At 38.5% G+C, this 22,876-nt stretch overlaps 1 protein-coding gene across 2 annotated transcripts; it reads left to right on the top strand.

Moving 5' to 3' along the window:
• Positions 1-480: 480 nt before the first annotated feature.
• Positions 481-22,630, top strand: LOC105055642 (probable anion transporter 4, chloroplastic). 2 transcript variants are annotated; one of them, XM_010937544.3, is made up of 11 exons: positions 481-784; positions 2,804-3,420; positions 3,590-3,697; positions 13,388-13,543; positions 15,342-15,557; positions 16,490-16,699; positions 18,222-18,359; positions 19,507-19,608; positions 20,314-20,379; positions 22,057-22,141; positions 22,267-22,630. In XM_010937544.3, the coding sequence occupies exons 1-11, from the start codon at positions 730-732 to the stop codon at positions 22,362-22,364; spliced, it is 1,851 nt and encodes a 616-aa protein (XP_010935846.1). In that variant the 5' UTR covers positions 481-729; the 3' UTR covers positions 22,365-22,630. The 2 variants fall into 2 exon arrangements, with proteins under 2 accessions (XP_010935846.1, XP_010935849.1); XM_010937547.3 differs by lacking the exon at positions 16,490-16,699.
• Positions 22,631-22,876: the final 246 nt, after the last annotated feature.

Genomic DNA, 22,876 nt, shown 5'->3' with positions numbered 1-22,876 from the left:
AAAGCGAGAATAATAGCCATGCGCATGGGTCATGGTATGTTCTACGCTAAGATTAAGAGTTCCAGAGAATGGTAGGAGTTTTTCTTAGAAAATTAAGTTCTCAACTCCAAGCGGCCTAACCTTGCCAAAATGTTGGCCTGACAGTTTTGATCCAGCGGTTACGATCACATCGTGACCTTTTGAATGAGTGGCTCCTACCATGGTCGGTGGTCCCCGGGGCCGTCTGATCAAGACCTCAACGGCTGCAATCAACCCCTGGTCACGCACGATCATTCCATCCCTCTCATTTGCAGGTGTCCCATTTCAGCTTCACGTTTTTTCCCAGCCCTTCGTTACGACCGAGGAGGGGCTTGCAGATCCGACGGCCCCGAAATAGAACGTTATAATCTAGGCGTTTGTTCCGAATCCGGAACACCACGCGGCACGAGTCCAGCCCCTCATCAGGGCTTTATGAACAGGTGGAGATACCTCCAGCGCGCAACGTCTGACCTTTTTCCCGCTTTTGAAAGCCAGACGGTCCATGTGTGCTCGAGAGAGCACACCGCTTATCCTCTTCTCCTCCGCGTTCTTGCTCTGCTCGTTGGGAGAAGAGCTCGGCGCGGGGGCAGAATCCGGATCTTGGAGTCCGGTTTAGGGTTTTTTTTTCCCCTACTCCTCTTCTTCGATTCGTCCTCGTTTTTGCGGACTGGGGCTTCTTGCTGCTATCTGGGAGCTCGAGTTGGTTCGCAGATGGCGATGGGAGCTGTGATATCGGGCAGAAACTTCGGATCCCCTCTCATATCAGGTTCTTCTAAGCTTTTTCTGATGGTGGATTCTTGATCTGCTGTTATCTTTCTTTTATTATTTTGTCTAATCATTTATTTCTAGTTGGAGTCCGTGGAATTAAAATTTTGTGGGATTATATGCTGCATTGCTATCAGGTCCTTTCATTAGTTTGGTTGTTGATTCTATATGTAATATTGTCTTCTTTCCAGAATATATCCTTTCTTTTGGCACACTTTCTTATTTCTTCTTTCTTTCTTGTTTGGATTGTGGTTAATTTCTTGATTTTAAGTTTGTGGAATTAAAATTTTGTCCGATTATGCTGTGCACTGTTTTCAGGTTTATTTATTTATTTTTTTCTTTTGTTTATTGGTTCTTGATCTGTTTTGGTATTTTCTCAAGAACATGTTCCGTTCGTGCAGTTTCTTGCTTCTAATTTTCCTTTCTTTTTCCGGCTTATCATAATTTTCTGGCTAGATTTGTAGAACTAATTTTTTTACGAGTATATGCTGCATTGATGTATCGTTTATACCATGGATTTATTGTCAAATGCTAGGGAATCTAGGCATGTATGGTATGGGTGATGGTTCTTGGAGGAAGTAAATGACTTTAAGAGCCGTGGGTATCAAAGAAATTTGTATGGATTTTTGATTTATTATTTAACATTGTAATTCCTTGAAGCCTGTGATAAGTGCTTTCCATAAAGATGACATTGCTATCTGTTTTATTTTATTTTATTTTTATTTTATTTTTTTAAAGAAAAAAATTTACTGGATATTGTGTTTCTTGCTCAATTCTCATTAAAATTTGGTTCTTTTTCATTTCATGGTTTGTTTTCTAGGTCACATGAAGATAATATTAGAAAATAAATGACATTCCCAATTAGTCCATGCAAAGATGAGATGATTTTTCACTGCACTCACTTGTCTGTGTTGATCTCATGCCTTAAATTAGTCACAAGATGACCTGCATGCAAAATCTTTTGGTGTGATCTATGGAATATTCTCCAAATTATCCTGCTTATTTTGATAAGCGGATAGTTCAGCAGTGTTTATTTGCATTACTTTTGGTATATTTACTAATTATTCCCAACTATTCTTTCAGTTTGATGCATATGAATAAGTTGGTTCTACTCAAGGATTTAATTCACTCTGACTGCATGGATTCAGGCAAATCCATGATATAAAATTACAGTGGAATTGCTAACTTTGGTTGGGGTCGAGTGCAATGAGCCTGCAATGCCAAGGTTCAACCTGCTAGTTTGTTCAGTGAAGTGGTCTTCACAACCCTTGCCTTCAGGCCTTTTCTCTAGGCAAAGTGGTGGGATCTAGATCCTTTGTTTGTACTGTTCACTAGCCCCGGTTGAGTTAATGTGACAGGGTGAGGTTCAAAAGTATTATTTGTTACTTATAAACCTCATATAGTGGAGGTTTGTATTTGAAGAAATAACCTAATGAAAGTGGATAATTTGAACGTGAGTCCTTGAGGACTTGTAGTCAATGCCATCCATTCTTAGGGCCCTGTGGTTAGCAAGTCAAATGATCTAAATGTGTGTGGGAGCCATCTGCTGATCTTTAACATGTGATGCGCATGATCTTGCAATCCTCGACAAAATTGACGTAATGTATAAATTCTACAAGTTAAAACATCTGTTGTTTCTATTTCAAATCTACTCAAGTGGGAGATATTCATGCAAAGAATACTTGGTAAAACAAGCTAAACAAAACACCTAAATGACTTAGCATCTGTAGTTTTTTTGCTTCACTGAAACCAGGAGGCCGTTTCTTCAACCATTGCCAATTGCTAAAATTTTACACCACTCTTATGTTTCTTAAATTCTGTGATTGTTTCTATCAAATTTATTCTTTTCTGATAAATATCAAAATTTTGATTCTAAGATTCTGGGTGTTGACATTCTCAAACTATTTGTATGACAGAGCTCAAGTTCTGTTTACTGTTTGTTGATAATCTTAAGATGATGTGAATGACTTCACTAAATCTCAGTGTTTATCAGAATAAATGGTTTTAATGATATCGACAGGAAAATATTATCAAGCAGAGTGGACTGCTGCACGTGACAGAAAGGTGCATGCAACATTTCCTGGAGAGCACTTTGCATTGGGTGCAAATTTTAGCTTTTCTGCTCAAAGGGGAAGTTCTAGTGTTGTTCGGTGTGCCTTCTTCACAACTTATTTTAACAGTGGTTTAGATAAGATTACCATGGCTAAGAGAATTGCATTTCTTGGGGGGATGGAACATCCTCTTTCAATTTCTCTGGGGAACTTTTCTGCGGGAAGGTTGGGTATCATTAATCTCAAGCGAAGAACTCCTACAAGAACGGAATGCTTTCTTTCTTCAGACCTGCTAAATAATGGTTGGTTGCAGCCAAGAAAGTTGGATAATGTTGGTATATCAGATAGTCCTTGTGACAATTCAGAGTACCGTTCAGCAATAAGACCCCATGCTGACTTCAGGTCGGAGCAGTATGAAATGACAGGACCACAAATGGATTCACTGAACTCTTCAGAAGTGCCCAGTGAAGCAGTTTTATTTGGAGGAGATGTGAGGAAAGTGTCTCATTGGTGGGAGCAGTTTCCTAAGCGCTGGTTGATTGTGCTGTTGTGCTTTTTTTCATTTCTTCTCTGCAACATGGATCGAGTAAGCTAGGTTCCATTTTTCTATTTGTAGCAGTCACATTCATTCTACCAAAAATGAAATATCTCTTCGTGGTCTTCAGTCTTTATGCATGCATCCATGCTTGTGTGTAGTGGTTCTGGATTTTAACCATGACCTCTTTGTGTTTGCTAAACTGATGTCATGTAATCAGGTGAATATGAGCATTGCGATCCTTCCAATGTCAACAGAGTTTAAATGGAATCCAGCAACTATGGGCCTAATTCAGTCATCTTTTTTCTGGGGTTACCTTCTTACTCAGGTCTGTCTTGATTCTTGGTTTTCTTTAAACAGTGGCATAATTAAGAAGTTTTCTTTGATTTCGAGTACTTTTTGCACATTGAAGTATAGTGCAGTGAGACTTCATAAGATGTTAATCGACTCCCTTTGATGCATTTTGTCATCTAATTAATTTCATCATTGTCATGTTATTTTTTGAGATAACTTATTGAACATGCTCACCTTCTTGGATGATGCATGAGAATATGCAGTGCGTGGTATATCGATATTTCAGTATATTCAATGTTTGCAGTGTGTTCTAAGTTCTGACAAAGGTAGGCTATATGGATGTTGATACTATTTTTTTAGTTTTATTTCATGATTGTGATTTATTTTTTTTGTTCTCATGGGTATTGTGGTTTGATTTGTGGACTTTGGTTGAACCTTAAAGTTAATAGGCATGAGGTAGACTCTCCCTCCCTCCCTCCCTTCCTCCCTCTCTCTCTCTCTCTCTCTCTCTCTCTCTGGCAAGATATTTGGAATACCAAGTGACAGATATAATATATCTGATGTCTATTCTGGATGTATGTTTACTTGTTCAAAAGTTCCAAATCATACAAATAAGAATTTAACATATTGGGTGAACACATTCAGTCTGATGTCAATTCACAGATGTAGGTATTTTTATAAGAATGATCATGCAATGTTCTTTGGTTGAGGTTCTAGGCCTTTGCTCTCAGTATCTGCTGGACTTGAACAAGATGTCCATTTGCTATAATAGTTCATTTACACTAAAACACTAATCTAATCTAATAATGATGTTGCCACATAAGTTTACTAGAGAAGGTTAAACCCAAATTTAAGGTAAGGGAAGGTAGGTGTAAGGCACCCTTGCCTTTAAGGTCTATCGCTAAGGATTTATAGGATAAAATGTGAAAAACAGAAGAAACAGATGAAGAGAAGCAAAAAGTGGATATAGCAACATCTGCTGCTATCACCTTCTCAAACTGTTTCATCCACTTGATCCTTTTGGTATTGGGTCAACAGGAGATTGACCCCCAATTAATAGAAGGCAGGCCTTCTTCCCTTTTTAAGCTTGCTAGGAAGGGCATTAGATGGAATAAGGGTTACTGAAGGCGTGGCTGTGGCTTGGAGGTAGTAAACATTAGAATTAGTTTGGTGGTAGAAGGTTCAAATTGGTGAACTATGCACTAGGCTTTAAACTCTGCTTATTTCTTTTTCTTCAGCTAGGTGTCTTTAGTTGGAGAGAAGGTAAATGGATGATTAATTCAAAGTTCCTAGAGGTTTTTAGTGGGATAATAATGCTTCTGCAAAGATCAGCGAGGTTGTACAAGAGGTGATGAATATGTCTCCAGAAGTTGTTAAATAATGCTTATAAGGACTGCAGAAATAGGAAGCACACCACGGCTTGGACAGGCTGCATGCTATAGAATTAAAAGGACTATTCAATATCAGACTGGAGAATGCTATATAAGTAGAAGTTCTGTTTTCAAGGTTCCTATTATGTAAAATGAACTTAATTTGATTCTTCAGTATTAAGTTATCAGAATATCAACACTTCATAAATACATACCAGAAGCTTGTGATTTTCATTCTTTAGCGTCAAAACAGGTTGTAATCCTTAAGCACCTTTTCTGTGGAAGATACTAAATTTCAGCATAGATTGCCAATGTGAGAATTGGTCCTTATGGGGCTTGTAGAACTAAGTTGTATTGTTATCCTCAACAATGTTAGTTATTTTACAAACAATCATGTGTCTATGACAATCTAACACTTTGCTGTATATAAGAAAGATGGGAATGACTGAAAATACATATAGATGGTGTATCTGGCTAATATGTATACTCTGTAAAATGAATTGCTGGCCTAATTGTCACTTCATGACCAGGACAGGTAAAGGAAATTGGAGGTAACTTTTTATCTGAGCTTGAACTCATTTGACCAGTCATTGACAGGATTAGAGGGACATAGAACTGATATGGGCTCCACCATAATATATAAGATTTGTGCCCGTGTTTTTGGTGACTGTGTGTACTACATGGAGATGGACAAACGGTTGGAAAGTTTGCTTAAATTTCATTTAATTACTGGTGCATGCTTATGCAAGACCTTAACTTGTTACATATAGGTGAAGTTATTTATGTTACTTGCTGTAGGAGAATGCAATAAGGCTTCATTACATGCAATCTGTTATGAGGGTTATCCCACCTCAGCTCATCATAAAACTGACCTCAACTTGAGGTCACCAAAAATCCGACCTAACTAGAAGGCCGAGGTCACTAGAAAGCCGACCTAAAATGGAGGCTGAGTTCATATAAAATCGATCTGAAATGGAGGCTGAGTTCATATAAAGTCGATTTGAATTTGAGGCTGAGTTCATATAAAGCCGATCTGAACAAAAAACTGAGCTCATAAAAAAGTCGATCTGAATTGGAGGCTGAGTTCATAAGGAAGCCGATCTGAATTAGAGGCTGAGTTCATATAAAACCGATCTGAATTGGAAGCTGAATGCCAACTTGAATTGGAGGCTGAATGCTGATCTGACTCATTTCAGCTCATATAAACACCGACCTGAGCTATTTGAATTGACTTTTGGTGAAGTATTATGATCAGCTCATATATATACTGATCTGACTTATCTCAGCTCATATAAGTACCGATCTGATTCATTTCAGGTCATATAAATACTAATTTGATGCAGAGTATTACATATATCTAAGATGTTTAGAGTCTCATATGATACTTGATTTTATCTCGATATTTTATTGAGGTGAGCTATTACATTGACAACCACAGTCATCCTGTTAAAGCTTGCTATGATCTCTACAACTAAGCTACAATTGGCCATGATCTCATATACAGCTGTGCTACAACTCATCTTCAACTGGCATATACAGCTAAGTATGACCTCATTTTCAGCTAATATATACAGCTATACTTTAGCTCATTTACAGCTGGCCTCCAACGGTCTAACAAACTCTATATCTGACCTCTAATGGCCTAACAAACTCTTCCAATGGCCTCATCAGTCTCTCTATAAATAGAGGGCAAGTGGATCCTCCAGGTAAGTTCTGACTCTCAAGTCCTAAGCTCAAATTAGAGGGAGACTTTGCAATTGGGACTCTAGCTCTCACAAAGTCATAAACTCTCTAGCTCCTCACTAACCCTCTTTATTCTTTCATTTTTTCATCTCCTGTTCTCGAGGCTCAAACTGACTTAAGCATCAAAGGATCAAGAACCAGAGGATCTCCATCCAGTTTCTTGACTTGTTTTACAGAATTTCTCAAAGGAGATTCGAATTGGATCGCCACAGCCATTCTAGCATGGCTCAATCTAATCTCTCCATCTGAGATTTTGAGCCTCGCAGCAACAGATTGATGCTAGGAGGATCTGAACTTCCATTGCCCAAAAAATTTTATGAAAAAATGATGAATTAGAGAGCATAAAATGACTCTCTGTCTTCCCGCTTCCCCTGAGAGATGTGTCAGAAGCAGTTTCACTTTCATTTTGATGGAGATTGGGAGGCAGATGAAAGCTCTTCCCTGAAAGGGCAGTACTCTGACAATAAGCCTTTAGTGATGTTTTCTTTAATATCTCAATTCTTATCCACAGAAGATCAAATTTTTTTGTGTAGTCTTATCAGGTCACATCACTTCACCATACCATGCTTAAAGCCTTAAGTTAGCAACTTATGGCATTAATGGAGACGGCTCCCACGTACTGTGAAGTGACAGCACTCCCCAATTCAGAAAGCAAAAGGGCCAGGCTCGGTGCTCGAAAACATGACAAGGGGCAAAAATGTCATTTTGGCCTCCTCTTCTTATAAGGCCCTCAAACAGAACTCATGATCTCTATGGTGATAAACTCTTAAATTCCATCTATTATTATATTCTTTTCTTATAGGTCAACGAGTTCTTGAGCATGTGAGCCAGTCTTGGACACAGTCGAAGTCTCTTATAAGCAAGCTTCCACGACTTGATCCTCCCGCACTTGTTGGATACAATGAGGCCTGTCGCATCATCCTATAGGTAACATAACCACACACTAAAAAAGAGAGGATATAGTCCTTGCGTATTTGACCTCTGACATGGTCGAGATCACTTGTGAAGAGCCTTTCACTATTTGGCTCTCCCGCATCAAACAAATGCAATGATGCTCTTCACATCACCTAATAGATGACATATAATAAAAAAAAAGCAAAAAAAGAAAAAGAAGGAAAAGAAAAGAAAGAAAAGAAAGAAAAAAAAGAAGGAAAAGAAAAGAAAGAAAAGAGAGGTGTGAAAGGCAAAAGAGGTCGGTTTCCCCCACTCAAGACCTCACATACACCTGTGCGACCCCCAGCGACCAAGATGCCGTCTGATCGGCAATCACCCGTGCCCGTGAGCCTTCCGATGTTTCGGCGAGATTCCAGCGTCCAAGCGCCGCCTCGCATCCGAGAGCTTCCTGACGTTCGAACGCTGCTCAATCAGTGGCCTCTTGACATCCGGGGGCGTCCCGGCATCCAAGCGCTGCCTGTCGGGCAACCTCTCCATGCCCATGCATCTCCTGGCGTCGATTCCTTTAGATCGGAGGCATCCCGACGATGGACTACACCGGATCGGTGACCCCTGGGTCTCCAGATCTCTCCTTCGCGCCCGTGTGCGCTCCTGTGCACCTCTCGATGCCTAACTCCGGTGGCTCAGTGGCCTCTCGACGTCAACTCTTTTGGATTGACAGCACCCCAGAGCCAAGCACCTTCAGACTGGCCTTCCCCAGCATCGCCTGCATTCAATGTGCCATCGGATGCCCAACCCCCCAGGTCGGTAGTTTTTCGGCCTCAAAGCTCCCTCAAACACAGTCAGGTCGGCATTCTTCGAGCTCCCGTGCGCTTGTGAGTTCCCGAGGCCAAGCACCGCTAGGTTAGTAACCCACCGGCCTCAAAGCTCTGAGCGTCTGTGGTCTTGCTCCTGTGTACTTCCCAACGAAAAACTCAACCAGCCCAATCGATGACTTCCCAACATCGGCACAACTCAATCGATGATCTCCCATCGCCAAACCCCCTCTGATCGGCCTTTTGTGTACGGCACCTCCGGACCCTTGTCAGGGATTTATCGGAGTGAAAAGTCACCGTCAACGACAGTGGGGGAAGGCTTTGGCCCGGAGAGGATCAATGGCGAAGAGATGTTATTTGATGCGAATGAACGTGGCTTTCTCCCCGACCCTTAAGAATGTGCGGCACCATCATCTCTGGCTACTCGCCTCTCTCTCCTCTCCGTCCTTCCCTGTGCTCCACTGTCGCGACGACGGAGCAATAGGTGGAGCCCTCGTCGTCCGATCCATGACCTTCGCTTCTTTTGGTTCAAGGCTGGAGGAGTCAGTCAAGAAGACGATCTCGGAAAACCCCGTCGTTATCTACTCCCAAGGCTTGGTGCTCGTATTCGATGGAGGCGAGGTCGTTCAAAAGGATTGGGATGGGCCCTCTTGTCACAGAGCTGGATCAGCTCTGTCCCTACAGGCCGCAATTACAAAAGGTATTATAAAGATTGACAGGATAATACACAGTTCCAAATATTTTCTTGTGAAAAGTGCCAGAAGAAATGACTCCAGGTTGAAAAACAAGGAGAAATTCTTGGACAGTAGTCTATCGACCTGACACAAAAGGTCTCCGTATGCATTCAACCTCGGATAACTCTGAGGTGATCTCCCAGGTCAAAACTGATCAAAAAAAAAAGAGAGAGAAAGAGAGAGAAAAGAAAAAGAAGAAAAATAAAAAAGGGGAGAGAGCCTGATCTCCACCCAAAATCAAAATGATTAAAAGTATAGATCAAGCCTGAGCCGAACAACAAGGAGTCAAGCAGAACTAGCAAGCTCTCAAACAAGAACCCATGATAAAAGACGCCTAAGCTTTTACCTGTTTTTTTTTCCTTTTCCTTCTTACAGGATCAAAGGAGAAAAATATGGCTAAGTCAGAATTAAAATCATGGTCAAACTGAAGTCATAGCCAGGCCAACATAATGCAAAAATAAGTCCTAGCTGAGACAGAAAATAAGGAGTCAACAAAATCAAGAGGCTCTCTAGCAGAATGCACAACCTCCATGATAATAGACTCTCAAGCCCCATCTATTATTATATTTCTTTCTTGCAGGATGATAGGTTCTTGAGCATATCAGCCGAAATAAAAGAGTATCAAGCCCAAAGATAAGGGAAATATTAATCAGAGGCTCATCAGGAAGTCTAACTGATCAAATTGCCGACCTCATTAGAACGGTGAAGGCTGAACTCATGAAAAAATTGATCTCAATAGAAAGCTAATCTCATCAGGAGGTCGAGCTCATCAAAAGATCAGAGAAGAGCCAACTTTATCAGAAGATCGAGATTATAAAAAATTCAATCTCCAGATTGGTAGAGCTCCGAAGGGCCAAAATAGAAATAAGATTTTTTCAAATCTGATCTCCAAATCGGTAAAGCTCCGAGAGGCTCAAATGGAGATAAGATCTTTTCAAAATTCAATCTCCAGATTGGTAGAGCCCTGAGAGGCACAATGGAGATAAGATCTCCCAAATATCGATCTCAGAGTCGAAGTTATTTTGATATTTCATCAAATATTGATCTGAAGGTCGAGATTATCTTTCAGTTCTATAAAATACTGATCTGAAGGTCGAGATTATCTTTCAGTTCTATAAAATATCTACTTGAAGGTTGAGGTTATCTATCAATACTGATTTGAAGATCGAGGTTATCTTTCAGCTCTACAAAATACTGATCCTAGAATTGAGGTTATATTGACTTCAAGGTCGAAGTTATCTTGGATTTTTATCAAATACCGATCTAAAGGTCGAGGTTATCATTCAGTTCTATCAAATACCGACATGAAGATCGAAGTTATCTTTTAGTTCTATGAAATATCAATCTGAAGGTCGAGGTTATCATTCAGTTCTATCAAATATCGATCTGAAGATCGAGGTTATCATTCAGTTCTATCAAATATTGATTTGAAGATCGAGATTATTATTCAATTCTATCAAATACCGACATGAAAGTCGAGGCTATCTTTCAGTTCTACAAAATACCGATCTGAAGGTCGAGATTATTTTTTAGTTCTATCAAATATCGATCTAAAGGCCGAGGTTATTTTGGATTTCTACCAGATACCAATCTCAAGGTCAATGTTATATTTTAGCTTACATAAATACCGACCTCATGGTCGAGATTATTTTTTCAACTTTACAAAATACCGATCTCTAGATCGAGATCATACCGATCTCAGGATTGAGATTATCCTGCAAAATATCGAACTTCGGATCGAGGATATCTTTCGATCTACTCAAAGCTACGAGTAGTTCATTTGAAAAATCAAATGGTTCAAATTCGCCACCTTGAACAAGCTGAGAACTTATTTCCTGGGCTACTTTTTTTGTCCAAAATAAATTTTTGAGACTCAGAAGTGGGGGGTAAGTGTTATGGGGGTTATCCAACCTTAGCTCATCATAAAATTGACCTCAACTTGAGATGACCAAAAATCCGACCTGACCAGAAGGTCGAGGTCACTAGGAAGCCGACATGAAGTGGAGGCTGAGTTCATATAAAGTCGATTCGAATTGGAGGCTGACTTCATATAAAACCGACCTGAATTGGAGGCTGAGCTCATAAGGAAGCCAACCTGAATTGAAGGCTGAGTTCATATAAAGCCGATCTGAATTGGAGGCTGAGTTCATATAAAGCCGACCTGAATTGAAAGCTGAATACCGATCTGAATTGGAGGCTGAATGCTGATCTGACTCATCTCAGCTCATATAAACACCGACCTGAGCTACCTGAATTGACTTCTGATGAAGTATTATAATCAGCTCATATATATACCGATCTGACTCATCTCAGCTCATATAAGTACCGACTTAATTCATTTCAACTCATATAAGTACCGACCTGAAGCAGAGTATTATATATATCCGAGACGTTTAGGGTCTCATATGATACTTGATTTTATCCTGATATTTTATCGAGGTGAACCATTATGTTGACGACCACAGTCATTCTGTTAAAGCCTGTCATGATCTCTACAACTAAGCTACAATTGGCCACGATCTCACATACAACTGTGCTACAATTCATCTCCAACTGGCACATACAGCTAAGTATGACCTCATTTTCAGCTAATATATACGGCTATACTCTAGCTCACTTACAGCTGGCCTTCAATGGCCTAACAAACTCTACAGTTGGCCTCTAACAGCCTAACAAACTCTTCCAACGGCCTCATCAGCCTCTCGATAAATAGAAGGCTAGGAAATTCTCCAGATAAGTTCTGACTCTCAAGTTTCAAGCTCAACCTACAGCTCAAACTAGAGGAAGACTTTGCAGCTGGGACTCTAGCTCCCACGAAGTCATAAACTCTCTAGCTCCTCACCAATCCTCCTGCTCTCTATTCTTTCATTTTTTCACCTCCTGTTCTCGAGGCTCAAACTGACTTAAGCATCGGAGGGTCAAGAACCGAAGGATCTCCATCCGGTTTCTTAATTTGTTTTGCAGGATTTCTTGAAGGAGACTTGAATTGGATTGGCACAGCTATTCTAGCATGGCTCAATCTAATCTCTCCATCTGAGATTTTGAGCCTCGCAGCAACACAACCTGACCTTGTATAGCTTATGTAGATTTGTGATTTATTAAGACATGAGGTACTTTTTTGTATGTGCAAAGTGGTGAATTGAGATGCTAAAATAGGGACTGTCCCTTAGATTTTTAAATTAATTATCAAAGAGTGCTGGTCTTAATTCCTTTTATTACTCAAACCACTCTAATATCTTCTCTCATCAACCGAAACCATATTTCATTAGTTAAGTTAAATTTTTATGTATAAAGAAAAGAATCAATCATTTTGTGTTGATTAAAAATATCTCCTAGATATATTGTTCTGTTTGTTATACTCTAAAAAAAAGGACTACTATAGCTAACTGGGTTGCTAGAGATGAGGAGGAAGACCACCTAATCCACATTCAGCACATGAAGGGACTTGCTTAAAGCCTCTGATACATAAGTTCTTGAACCCCCTTTTTTTTTTGCTCTTCTTTTAGTCTAAAAATAGAGCTCTCTTGATCATCCATGTGAAAACTTTAAATTTTTGTTCCAGGTTGTTAAAAACACTTGACATAAATTTTTAATTCGAGATACTAATTGAATCTTTAATCATTGCATTGAAGATAATGTGATGACTGTTTTATTTGCTTACATTTTTGCAATATAGAGAAGGTAGGATTGCTCCATTGTGACCTAGACCTCACAGATTTGAAACACGAAAACAACCTCTTTGCATGTGGGAGTAAGGCTCTGTACATTTGACACTCCCTAGCAAGGTTTGCAGTACCACCTCGTACCGCCGACATGGGGCATACCATATCATACCGGTACAGCATATTATATCATACTGGCACTACCATACTATTCCGGTACAGCATACTATACCATACTGGCACTACCATACCGTACCGAACCGTGTACCAACATTGTAATATGATTTTATCAGTATGGGGTCCAGTATCGAGACGGCGAACCTTGCTCCCCAAAAGCTGCAATGGCAGAAGTCTCGTGTATAGAGATTTTTTTCACATGTTTGCATCATAATTCATTATATAGGATTTTTCAAATAAATCAAATATCACAAAATATCTAATTTATGTGAACCATGCTGCTCTGACTTTCTCTGTTTTGACCTTTCCCATGCTGCTCTGACATGCAGATTGTTGGAGGTATTTGGGCAGATAAGATTGGTGGTAAGTTGGTACTGGGCTTCGGGGTCGTATGGTGGTCAATTGCAACAGTTCTTACACCTATTGCTGCTAAAATTGGACTTCCTTTCTTACTTGTCATGCGTGCTTTTATGGGGATTGGTGAGGTTGGCTTCTTCTGATATATAATTTTTTCCCCTCTTCCTGTTGATCTTTGAAATGATTTTAGGACTTAAGTAAAAGGTGTTCTAATTTTTGCCTAATTTAATTTGTTCCACTTGTCTCTGTACATGTTGATGTTCATTGTGTGCCATCTCAATTACATTATTTAAGAGTTGCTTTCCAAGATATCTATTTCCTGTTATATTCCATAATCATATGTTGGTATCAAGTGTTTCCCAACATTTACCAGTCGGTTGAATTGCAAAACAATTAGTCTTTTTGAGGAACTATAGAACCTTTCATAGGAAAGCTCTCTAGATGAGCATCATACTAGACAAATAGGATATTTTTATCCTATTAACACTAACCACAACTGGCAACAATTGTCTTATCAATAAGTACGTTTGGAAATAGAGATATTATTTATAAGGCCTGTCTCGCCTGCAGGATGGTACCAATCAAATTTGAAAATTGAGAATATCTATGATTTTTGAATTTGTTGATAGTCAGAACTTGCACTATAATCTGGAAGTTAGCAAATTCTAACTGAGCTGTGGGCTTATGCATATTGTTGTGACTCCATGCTTTAATATATGAGATGTCTGTAAATGCAACAAGAAAAAGTTCATTCATGAGAATAGAGAGAGCGAGATCATGAATAAGAGGAAAATGAGAGTGGAGGGGAAGAAGAATGTAAGGAGAGAAACAGAGATAAAGGGGAGAAGTGGTTGCAACATTAATTGATCTATGTGGTCACCTCTCCTGTTACGTTAGCAAAGGGTAGATACTTTTAGGGCTAGAAAGAGTGGTCCCCTCAATAGGTGGCTGCTTTCCATTTTATTTGAACAAGATAAGCAGCTTTTTGTAATGTAAGCCCGTATGCAACATATGCCACAATAGCTAAGAAAGATGTCTAAAGGTAGAAATATCATGCCAAGATAACATTATTTGGGAGCTACAACTATAAGGATGTGTAGCCACTTGCTATGCACTATATCTTACATATGGTTTTTTTGGCATGCATGCATTGCATATATGGATAATTACATGAGTGCATATGTCTAGTGTTACATGCAAAAGCACATGATGCTCAGATCAATAGAGAAACATGTAAAGCTGCTTCACTTATTTTAATGGACTATCATAGTTTTATTCTCATACAATTCTAGCTAATAATTATTGAACTAAATTGACTTTGTCTCCCACTTATCACCATTATATAGTTTAGTATTTCATTGTAGTACCTCTTTTTCATGAGAAGATTGATACATTGTACTATAGAGCTTTTCTTGAGAGTGAGGAAGGGAGAGCCACCTGCACTATAGTTACCCAGATCCAAATAATTGAGATACACTACGCAAGACTTGAATCCTGAATCTCTGGTTGCTAAGTGGAGGGGTGTGACCATTGTGATATATCCCAATCAACCATTGTACCATAGAGTTATGTAACTTGATTTGTAATCTGTTACAAATTATCTTTTGCATGTATTTTGCCTAGCGACATGGATGACCCCTTTTTGTTATGTTGGAAGATGATTATTATGTTTTCTTTTTAATTTTTTAACTGTAAGTACAAGAAGTTTGTACCCATTCTATGATATAAAAAATCTTATTTTCCTGTATTCTGATATATTTGATTTTACAATCAAATTTTTTCTTGTCATGTTATTCTTTCAGTTAGTACTTACTGCTATATCTATAAGCTGTTATTATTATCTGCTACCTATTTTAAGTAACTTCATACAGACACGATCCTGTTTTTTACTGGGACTGCTTAAATGTGGTGATGTTGTCTTTTCAGGGTGTTGCTATGCCTGCAATGAATAACATACTTTCTAAATGGATTCCAGTATCAGAGAGAAGCAGATCACTTGCCTTCGTGTACAGTGGGATGTATCTAGGTTCTGTCACAGGCTTGGCCTTGTCACCTATTTTGATCCACAATTTCGGTTGGCCTTCTGTGTTTTATGCATTTGGATCCCTTGGAAGCATCTGGTTTGCTCTGTGGCAAAGCAAAGTAAGCTGTCTTTCCTTGGAAATCCTACTCTCTCTCTCTCTCTCTCACACACACACACACACATGCATGCATGCATACATGCATGCTTTTTTGGGAACAGTATTCCTTTGGCTTTGGGGGATTCATCTTGTGCAACTTCTTCAAACGTGTTCCATCCAATTCACCCATTTGTCATTTTGCAGTTTTAGTTAGGCCAAGATCTTAAAATGGACGAATTATCCTGTTCAAATGATCTGCTGTATTGACAGTAAATAATAGTGCTGCACAGATGATCTAGGGCATCTGCTGATTACTCCCTAGTAGTCTATTTTGACTGCATCATTTTCCTTCTGGTAGATGAAGGTTTACTTGGGTAAATTGAACAAAAGTAGTATTGATGCCTATCCACGTATCTTGAAAGCTGCTTGGAATCTGCATATCCTAGATATTCAATCCTGTAATACAGAAAATTTATGATCCCTCATATTGAACAGGTTTGCTATTTTGAACTGGAAATGTAAATTCTATATGTCTCCATCCTCACTTTGCATGATGGTTTGCCATACTGACCTGTTCCACTTAGTATCAGGTGTGCTGTACCTAACCAGTATGGTACCAAGTTTCAATACCATGTAGGGGTCAAATGGGTTTGTACCCAGTGGAACGACTGCCTGGTTTTGTGTCGCACTTACCCACACCACCTGGTTTTGGACAGTACCACGGATGGGTGTGAGAAAAGGTCTTCTGACCCTATGTTAGTGTGGGGGTGTGCCATATCATATTGGGTATACTGTACTATACTAGTAAGGTACTGGTATAGGGAACCCTGCTTCATACTGCAGCATACCATATGTTAGCGTGGCTGTGCCATGGATGGGTGTGCCATATCATATCACTGCAGCATGCCTTTTTTCCTCTTTTTCTTTTTTTTTTTTAATTCAATTACTTATCAGGCCCACAGCTCTCCACAACAAGATCCAGAGCTTAGTTCGGAGGAAAAGAGGCTTATCTTAGGGGGTAATGTGTCGAAGGAACCTGTATCTTCCATACCATGGAGGCTAATTTTATCAAAGGCTCCGGTTTGGGCTCTGATAATATCCCATTTTTGCCATAATTGGGGCACCTTTATCCTTCTAACATGGATGCCCACATACTACAACCAGGTATTAATGTTTCATGATTTCATGTGCACGTGATGTATTTTAGTGATGAACTTGTGATTACACGTCATTTTGCTCAAGGGGCTATTGTACGTTGGTTACTATACTTGATATTCAGTTACCTGGCCATACAAATTTATGGGCAAATATGTAATTTGATGGAAGCCCTCAATATAATGAACCTAGGGATGTCAGTTGAAACTTGAAAATTAGTTGTCAATTAGCATCTCTTGATGTTTATCAGAATAAAATTGTTTTTACTTGATCTTATTCCATATACATTTTTGTTTATGTGGAGATTAATTGGGATATATGTATCACTACAGTTTGGCCAGCATTCCAGCACTATTTTACAAAAGGTAGAAATGAGGATGATAGTCTATTGAGAGGAATTCTCATAATTTGTTAAACACTTTATATAAGACATAATTTGTTAGCTATTTAAACTGACTTCTATAATGTAACATGGCTTACTAAGTTTACTAGCATATTTGGATTTCCTTTTTTTTTTCTGGCTTATATGAGACACGGTCCTTGGATTTTTTCCTTCTCTATTTGTAATCCAATGACTTGAGTTATTGCCCAATCTCTTCTCCTCAGATACTACCTTCAAAGTCAGGAATGTTGCATTCTCCTACCATACTACTAAAGCAATCGCGAAATTCCATGCAAGGCAAACCAGATATGTTAGTTTAACAAAGTCGCATGATTTTCGTCACTTTACAACAGTAAAGATTGAGCATGTATCTGTTTCTGTTATCTAAATCATTTAAGATAGTTGTAAATTGACTATGGAAATTTGCTTCATGCACTATTCATCCACTTTTCCATATTTGTTTTACCATAAATGCCAGATTAATAAATACTGGCTTATAGATATTGAAACCAGTTTGATGACATGTGACGCCATATTTCCAAGAAGAGGTCCTTTTACAATATGACAGGAAAATAAACAGAATGACATGGTGCATCATGCATAAAGAAAACATATATATATATATAAACTTATCCTACTTGTAGGGAAAAGTAGGTTTATTTGTAGTTTAATGGTTATGATGACACTATTTAACTTAAAGTGAATCCTTGTTGAGACATTTTTGGAACATCTTGGCCTAGAAGAGACATCTGTACTATCCAGTTTAAAGGTTTCATAATTCAGAGTGTGGATGGACTCTGCATCCAAGCTGAGATAAATGTAGTTTGATCTTTGGAGCAATTTGGAATGCTGGTAGAAGTTTTTAAGAAGCTTTAGTACATCCTATGACTTTATTATATACTAAGAGGTTGGCTTCTTCAGACTGGATTCATGAACAGAATCTTTTGCCTTATACTTTTGCTTCTTTAAGAAGTATTTGTATTTCTTCATGTTCCTTTATTTATGACATCATGCCTTGTGTGATTGTGCGTCTGTGATGCAAAGAAATGTGCAAAACAATCTCAATTTTCTCAGTGTTGTGCTCAAGTACGAATAAAATACTTTTATATGGATTGATATGCATTTCTATATTCAATTGGTTTTCTGCAGGTCTTGAAGTTTAATCTCACAGAATCTGGGTTGTTCTGTGTCTTGCCATGGTTAACTATGGCCGTGTTTGCAAATGTAGGAGGATGGATTGCAGATACGCTTGTAGGAAAAGGGCTTTCCATAACCACAGTTCGTAAAGTAAGTTTTAGACTTTCTGGAACATTCTCATCTATGCAGGCAGTGTTGGGAATGCTTGATTTCGGTACCTTACTTGAGTTGATATTCAACTTCCTTGTTGTCTTACCATTTCTTTTGCATGCGCTTTTGTTCATATTATGCATTCTTGGAATTTTTTTTTTTTTGTTGGGGGGGCCCTGGGTTGGCAATTTTCGACATGACTCGTTGACACGGACACGACACGACACGTATTAGGCGGGTTCGGATTTGGGTTCGGGTCATAAACGGGTTGACCTGTTTGTGACACGATAAATTCGTGTCTTAAGTGGGTTGACCTATGTAACCCGTTTTGACCCATTTAACTAAATGGGTTAAAACAGGTTAACAGATTATACGACACATTTAAACATATTTAACATATTTATTTTAAGATTACTTGAGCACAAATGAGGAAAATCAAAAAATTATAATCCTAACCTAAAACAAACAACGATGGAATTCAAAGCTGTGAATTAGCATAGCAAGTAACTAAATTATTTTTATATTATTTTAATTTTTTGACTAAATTTTTATCATTTTAGTTAAATTTTATAAATAAATCAAATAGTTAAATGGGCCATTAGGCGGGTCATGTACCTGTTTGACCCGCCAACATGATTATTAATCGTGTCAGACGGGTCGTGTCGTGTCAATCTGTATATGTTTGTGTCGTGTTTGTGTTCCACAGGTCGATCCATTTAATTAAACGGGTCGTGTTCGGGTTGAGCTAACCTGTGTTATACCCTCAGGTCGACGTGATCCGTTTATGACCCGTGAACATGAATTGCCAGCCCGGGGGGGCAGGGTATAAAATATTTCTGATTTAATGGTCACCTAGAGCCAGTGGTTTGTTGACAATTTGACATCACTAGTCAGATCAAGTCATTGATTACTGACAGTTTTACAGATGTTGAAATTTATGATCCATTTTAATCAACACCAAGTAATTTGTCCCCTCCACTAACTCTCTTTTTTTCTTATGTTTCTCTTGATTTCAATGTCTGAGCAAGCATATCAGGTTAAAATATCAAGTACAAATAATATCTCAAACCTTACAATTATGGCTGAAGAAAAACATGTCATTTCAGGTTTGTATTGAACTTGAAACCGTTTTTCCCTGGTGATGCAGATTATGCAGTCAATTGGCTTTCTTGGGCCAGCCTTCTTTCTCACACAGCTGAGTCATGTCCGTACTCCTGCTTTAGCTGTGTTATGCATGGCATGCAGTCAGGTTTGACATGCTTTTCAGCCAGTTTATCTGTGTTCAACATACGCTTAGCAATTTACCAGCTTGTTATTTTTTTTAATCATTTTTCCTTTAGTGTAGGTGCTTCATATTTTTGATTAGTTTCTTTCTCCCCCATCCTTCATTTTCACGATGGCCAATATGTTTTATAATGAACCAAATGTTTTGATGCAAACTTGGAAAAAATGAAAGTATTATATTTATTACCACATTCTTCCTGCAGATTACTTCAAGGGGGTGTTTGGTTGGAGGGAGTGGGGGTCTGGAATCGGAATTGGAATAGGTGACTTTCATTCCAACTGTTTGGTGGGGAGGAATCCCATTCCGATTCCGATTCTGGGGTGGAATAGGAATGGCTCAATTTATATAGAACTCAATCCCTACTCTCCTCTATGGATTCAATTTTCTATTCCAATTCCGATTCCGATTCCGGTCATGAACCAAACGCTTCGGGGGATTTGGCCATTCCGATTCCGATTCCAAGCCATTCCGATTCCTATTCCTATTTTGATTCCGGTTGCGAACCAAACACCCCCCAACTTGTATTTTTTACTGAAATTGTTTTATGCTGTAACTTACATGAGGTTGCATTAGTTATGTCTTACAAATCCCTTGGAACTAGGACATCTTGATAAGGCCAAGTGTTTTAGTTAGTTATTTGAATTCATTTTTGTTCCCTTTTCTTTCCAGGGCAGTGATGCATTTTCACAGTCTGGGCTGTATTCTAATCATCAAGACATTGGTCCACGTTATGCGGTATATTTCCTTTACTTTATCCTGGTTATTGCTTACAATACAAATCCACTCCTGATAATGATGAAGCAGCAACTTTTTATCAAACAAAATGATTTGGAACTATTTCTTTTTTGTTCTGAAAAATAAAAAAGAAGGCTTGTTAGTTACAAGTTATCATCTAAAAAGCCAATTTGCTGTCATGAAATTAGCCAAACCTTATTTTATTCTCTGCAGATGACCTCTTACTTTTACCAGTCATGATACCTAGTATGGCTACTTTGTTTACAAACATACTGATGAAAATAAAGTTAATATTTATACGAATTATAAACCTAGAGTGTGGTTAGATAAGAAGTGTATGTGACTTCCTAAAAAACTGGCAGCTTGAAGTGTAGAGGAACATAAAATAACTACGTTTTTAACTTTCAAGTAACTGCTAAGAAATTTCGATCTATTCTTTAAATGCTTGCCGTTAATGAATGTTAAAGATGTGGTACTCTGCTTTAGCATGTATGGTTTTTTTCTTTCTTTCTTTCTTTGTTTTTTTGGAAAAAAAAGAAGGTTACAGTCTGTTTCTAGGATTCCCAGGGAAGCATAGAAGCTAATAGTACATGGAGATTCTCAAGATGATACATCTTTTAATCTTTGGGTTGTGTCCTAGTTCACTAGCCTGTATAAGGGTTCCACATAACACAAAAGAAAATATGAATAATATTGTCAAGCAAAGACTAATTGGTTCACCAGGAAAACAAGGAGGTATCCTATGTTAGAGTAACAAGCTTTTGAGAGGAAGGAAGAGTAATAAGTTGACCATTGGACTTGAAAATAGTAGTTCATTGTTGGAAAATTAGGCAACGTGACTAATGTTGTAAATGTGGCAGGGGAAAGAGGATTTATCATTCTCAGTTAGCAGTATAGGTATCTGGGGAGATAATAGTAGCCAACAAGGGTAGAAGTATTTAGGTCCTACTGCTATATAGCACATAGGCAATTATGTACATCAGCAACATGGTATTGGTACCTATTGCTGTAGACGGTAGACTTGACAAAAAGAGTTATCTGAGCAGCATGGTAGTTACACTTTGAATGACTAGTTGAATCTGGTAGCACTCACCATGTGATCATGCTTTACAAAGAGGGTTGGAGGCTTGCTTTTATTGAGGAACGTAGAGTCAGCAATGATGGTCAGACATGGCTCTTTTGCATTGAACACACTACTGATGGAGAGAAGGACTTGTTAAGCAGTTTTCTTCGAGAAAGGGTTATCTGAGCAATTCCCATTAAGAGAGGAGCTACCCTAAATGACAATTGATAGTAAAACAGTTTCTAAAAAGACAGCCCGGATTATAGGGTGAAGTTTGTAGACAATATTAGATCAGTAACAACAATTGGCATTTGCTCTGATGTGCCATTTCACGTTCTTAATGAATTGGTGACAGGTTCAAACCTTTACATCAAAAGAAAAAGAGAGAGAGAAAGAAAAAAGAACAGTTGGCATGATTATGACTGTTATAACCTTATTCAATTGTCATAATGTAATTTATATTGGTATATATATCAGAACTATCTGAATGCTCTTTTTCATATCAGATCAACGACTAGCTCTTGTGCATATACTTGGTTAACCTTAATTTTTTATCTATCCTCGAATTTAAAATCTTGTACTTGGTTAAAGTGGAAATCTATTTGGAATTACAGGGAGTGCTGCTGGGGTTATCGAACACAGCAGGGGTGCTTGCAGGAGTATTTGGTACTGCTGCCACTGGATACATCCTTCAACGAGGCAAGCCCAGCAAACCAGTCATCTTTGAAATTTTACTTTTTATCAATCTGCAGCAACTCAAGTTGACTTATAAGTTTCCGGTTGTATACTGATATCTATTTCCTTCTCAAACTTTGAGTTGACAGGCTCATGGGATGATGTTTTTAAAGTGTCTGTTGCCTTGTATATCATTGGTACATTGGTCTGGAACATATTTGCAACTGGTGAGAAAGTACTTGACTGAAAAGCAGGCGGCAAATGCAGTCACTACCAAACTAAATGTTCTGTTAAGATACAGAGATAAGAAAGCAACATTGTCGTGTTGGAGCAAAAAACGCAGCTAAATTTGCCATATCCTTAGCCATCTGACAATGCAGGGTCGACTCACAACAGCCATATAATCATTCAGATGACATGCAAATTCAAGAGTTGGAAAAAGAAAAATACAAAATGTCTAGAAACGTTGTGAGACTCAATCTTTTTTTCTTAAAGGTTATTTTGGTTATTTAAGCAATCCGTCTTTCTTGATACGATATCATTCTTCTTTTGTTTTTGGATGGTCCATCATGCATTTTGGCGGTAATTTGTAGTCATGAGATATTGAAGCTCATATTTTGTATGTATTTTTTTTTTTTTTTGGTTACACATATTTTATATATTTACGTGCACAGCACCAAAAGCTTTCGGTTGTGCACAAAAGTTATATCATATGCAATATTTGCGGGATTGACTGGTACTGATGCATATCAACAGTTC

The sequence above is a fragment of the Elaeis guineensis genome, chromosome 12, assembly GCF_000442705.2.
Source record: "Elaeis guineensis isolate ETL-2024a chromosome 12, EG11, whole genome shotgun sequence".
Classification (NCBI taxonomy): Eukaryota; Viridiplantae; Streptophyta; class Magnoliopsida; order Arecales; family Arecaceae; genus Elaeis; species Elaeis guineensis.
The sequence above is the reverse complement of the archived record's forward strand: the minus strand, read 5'-3'. Positions and strand labels throughout refer to the sequence as shown.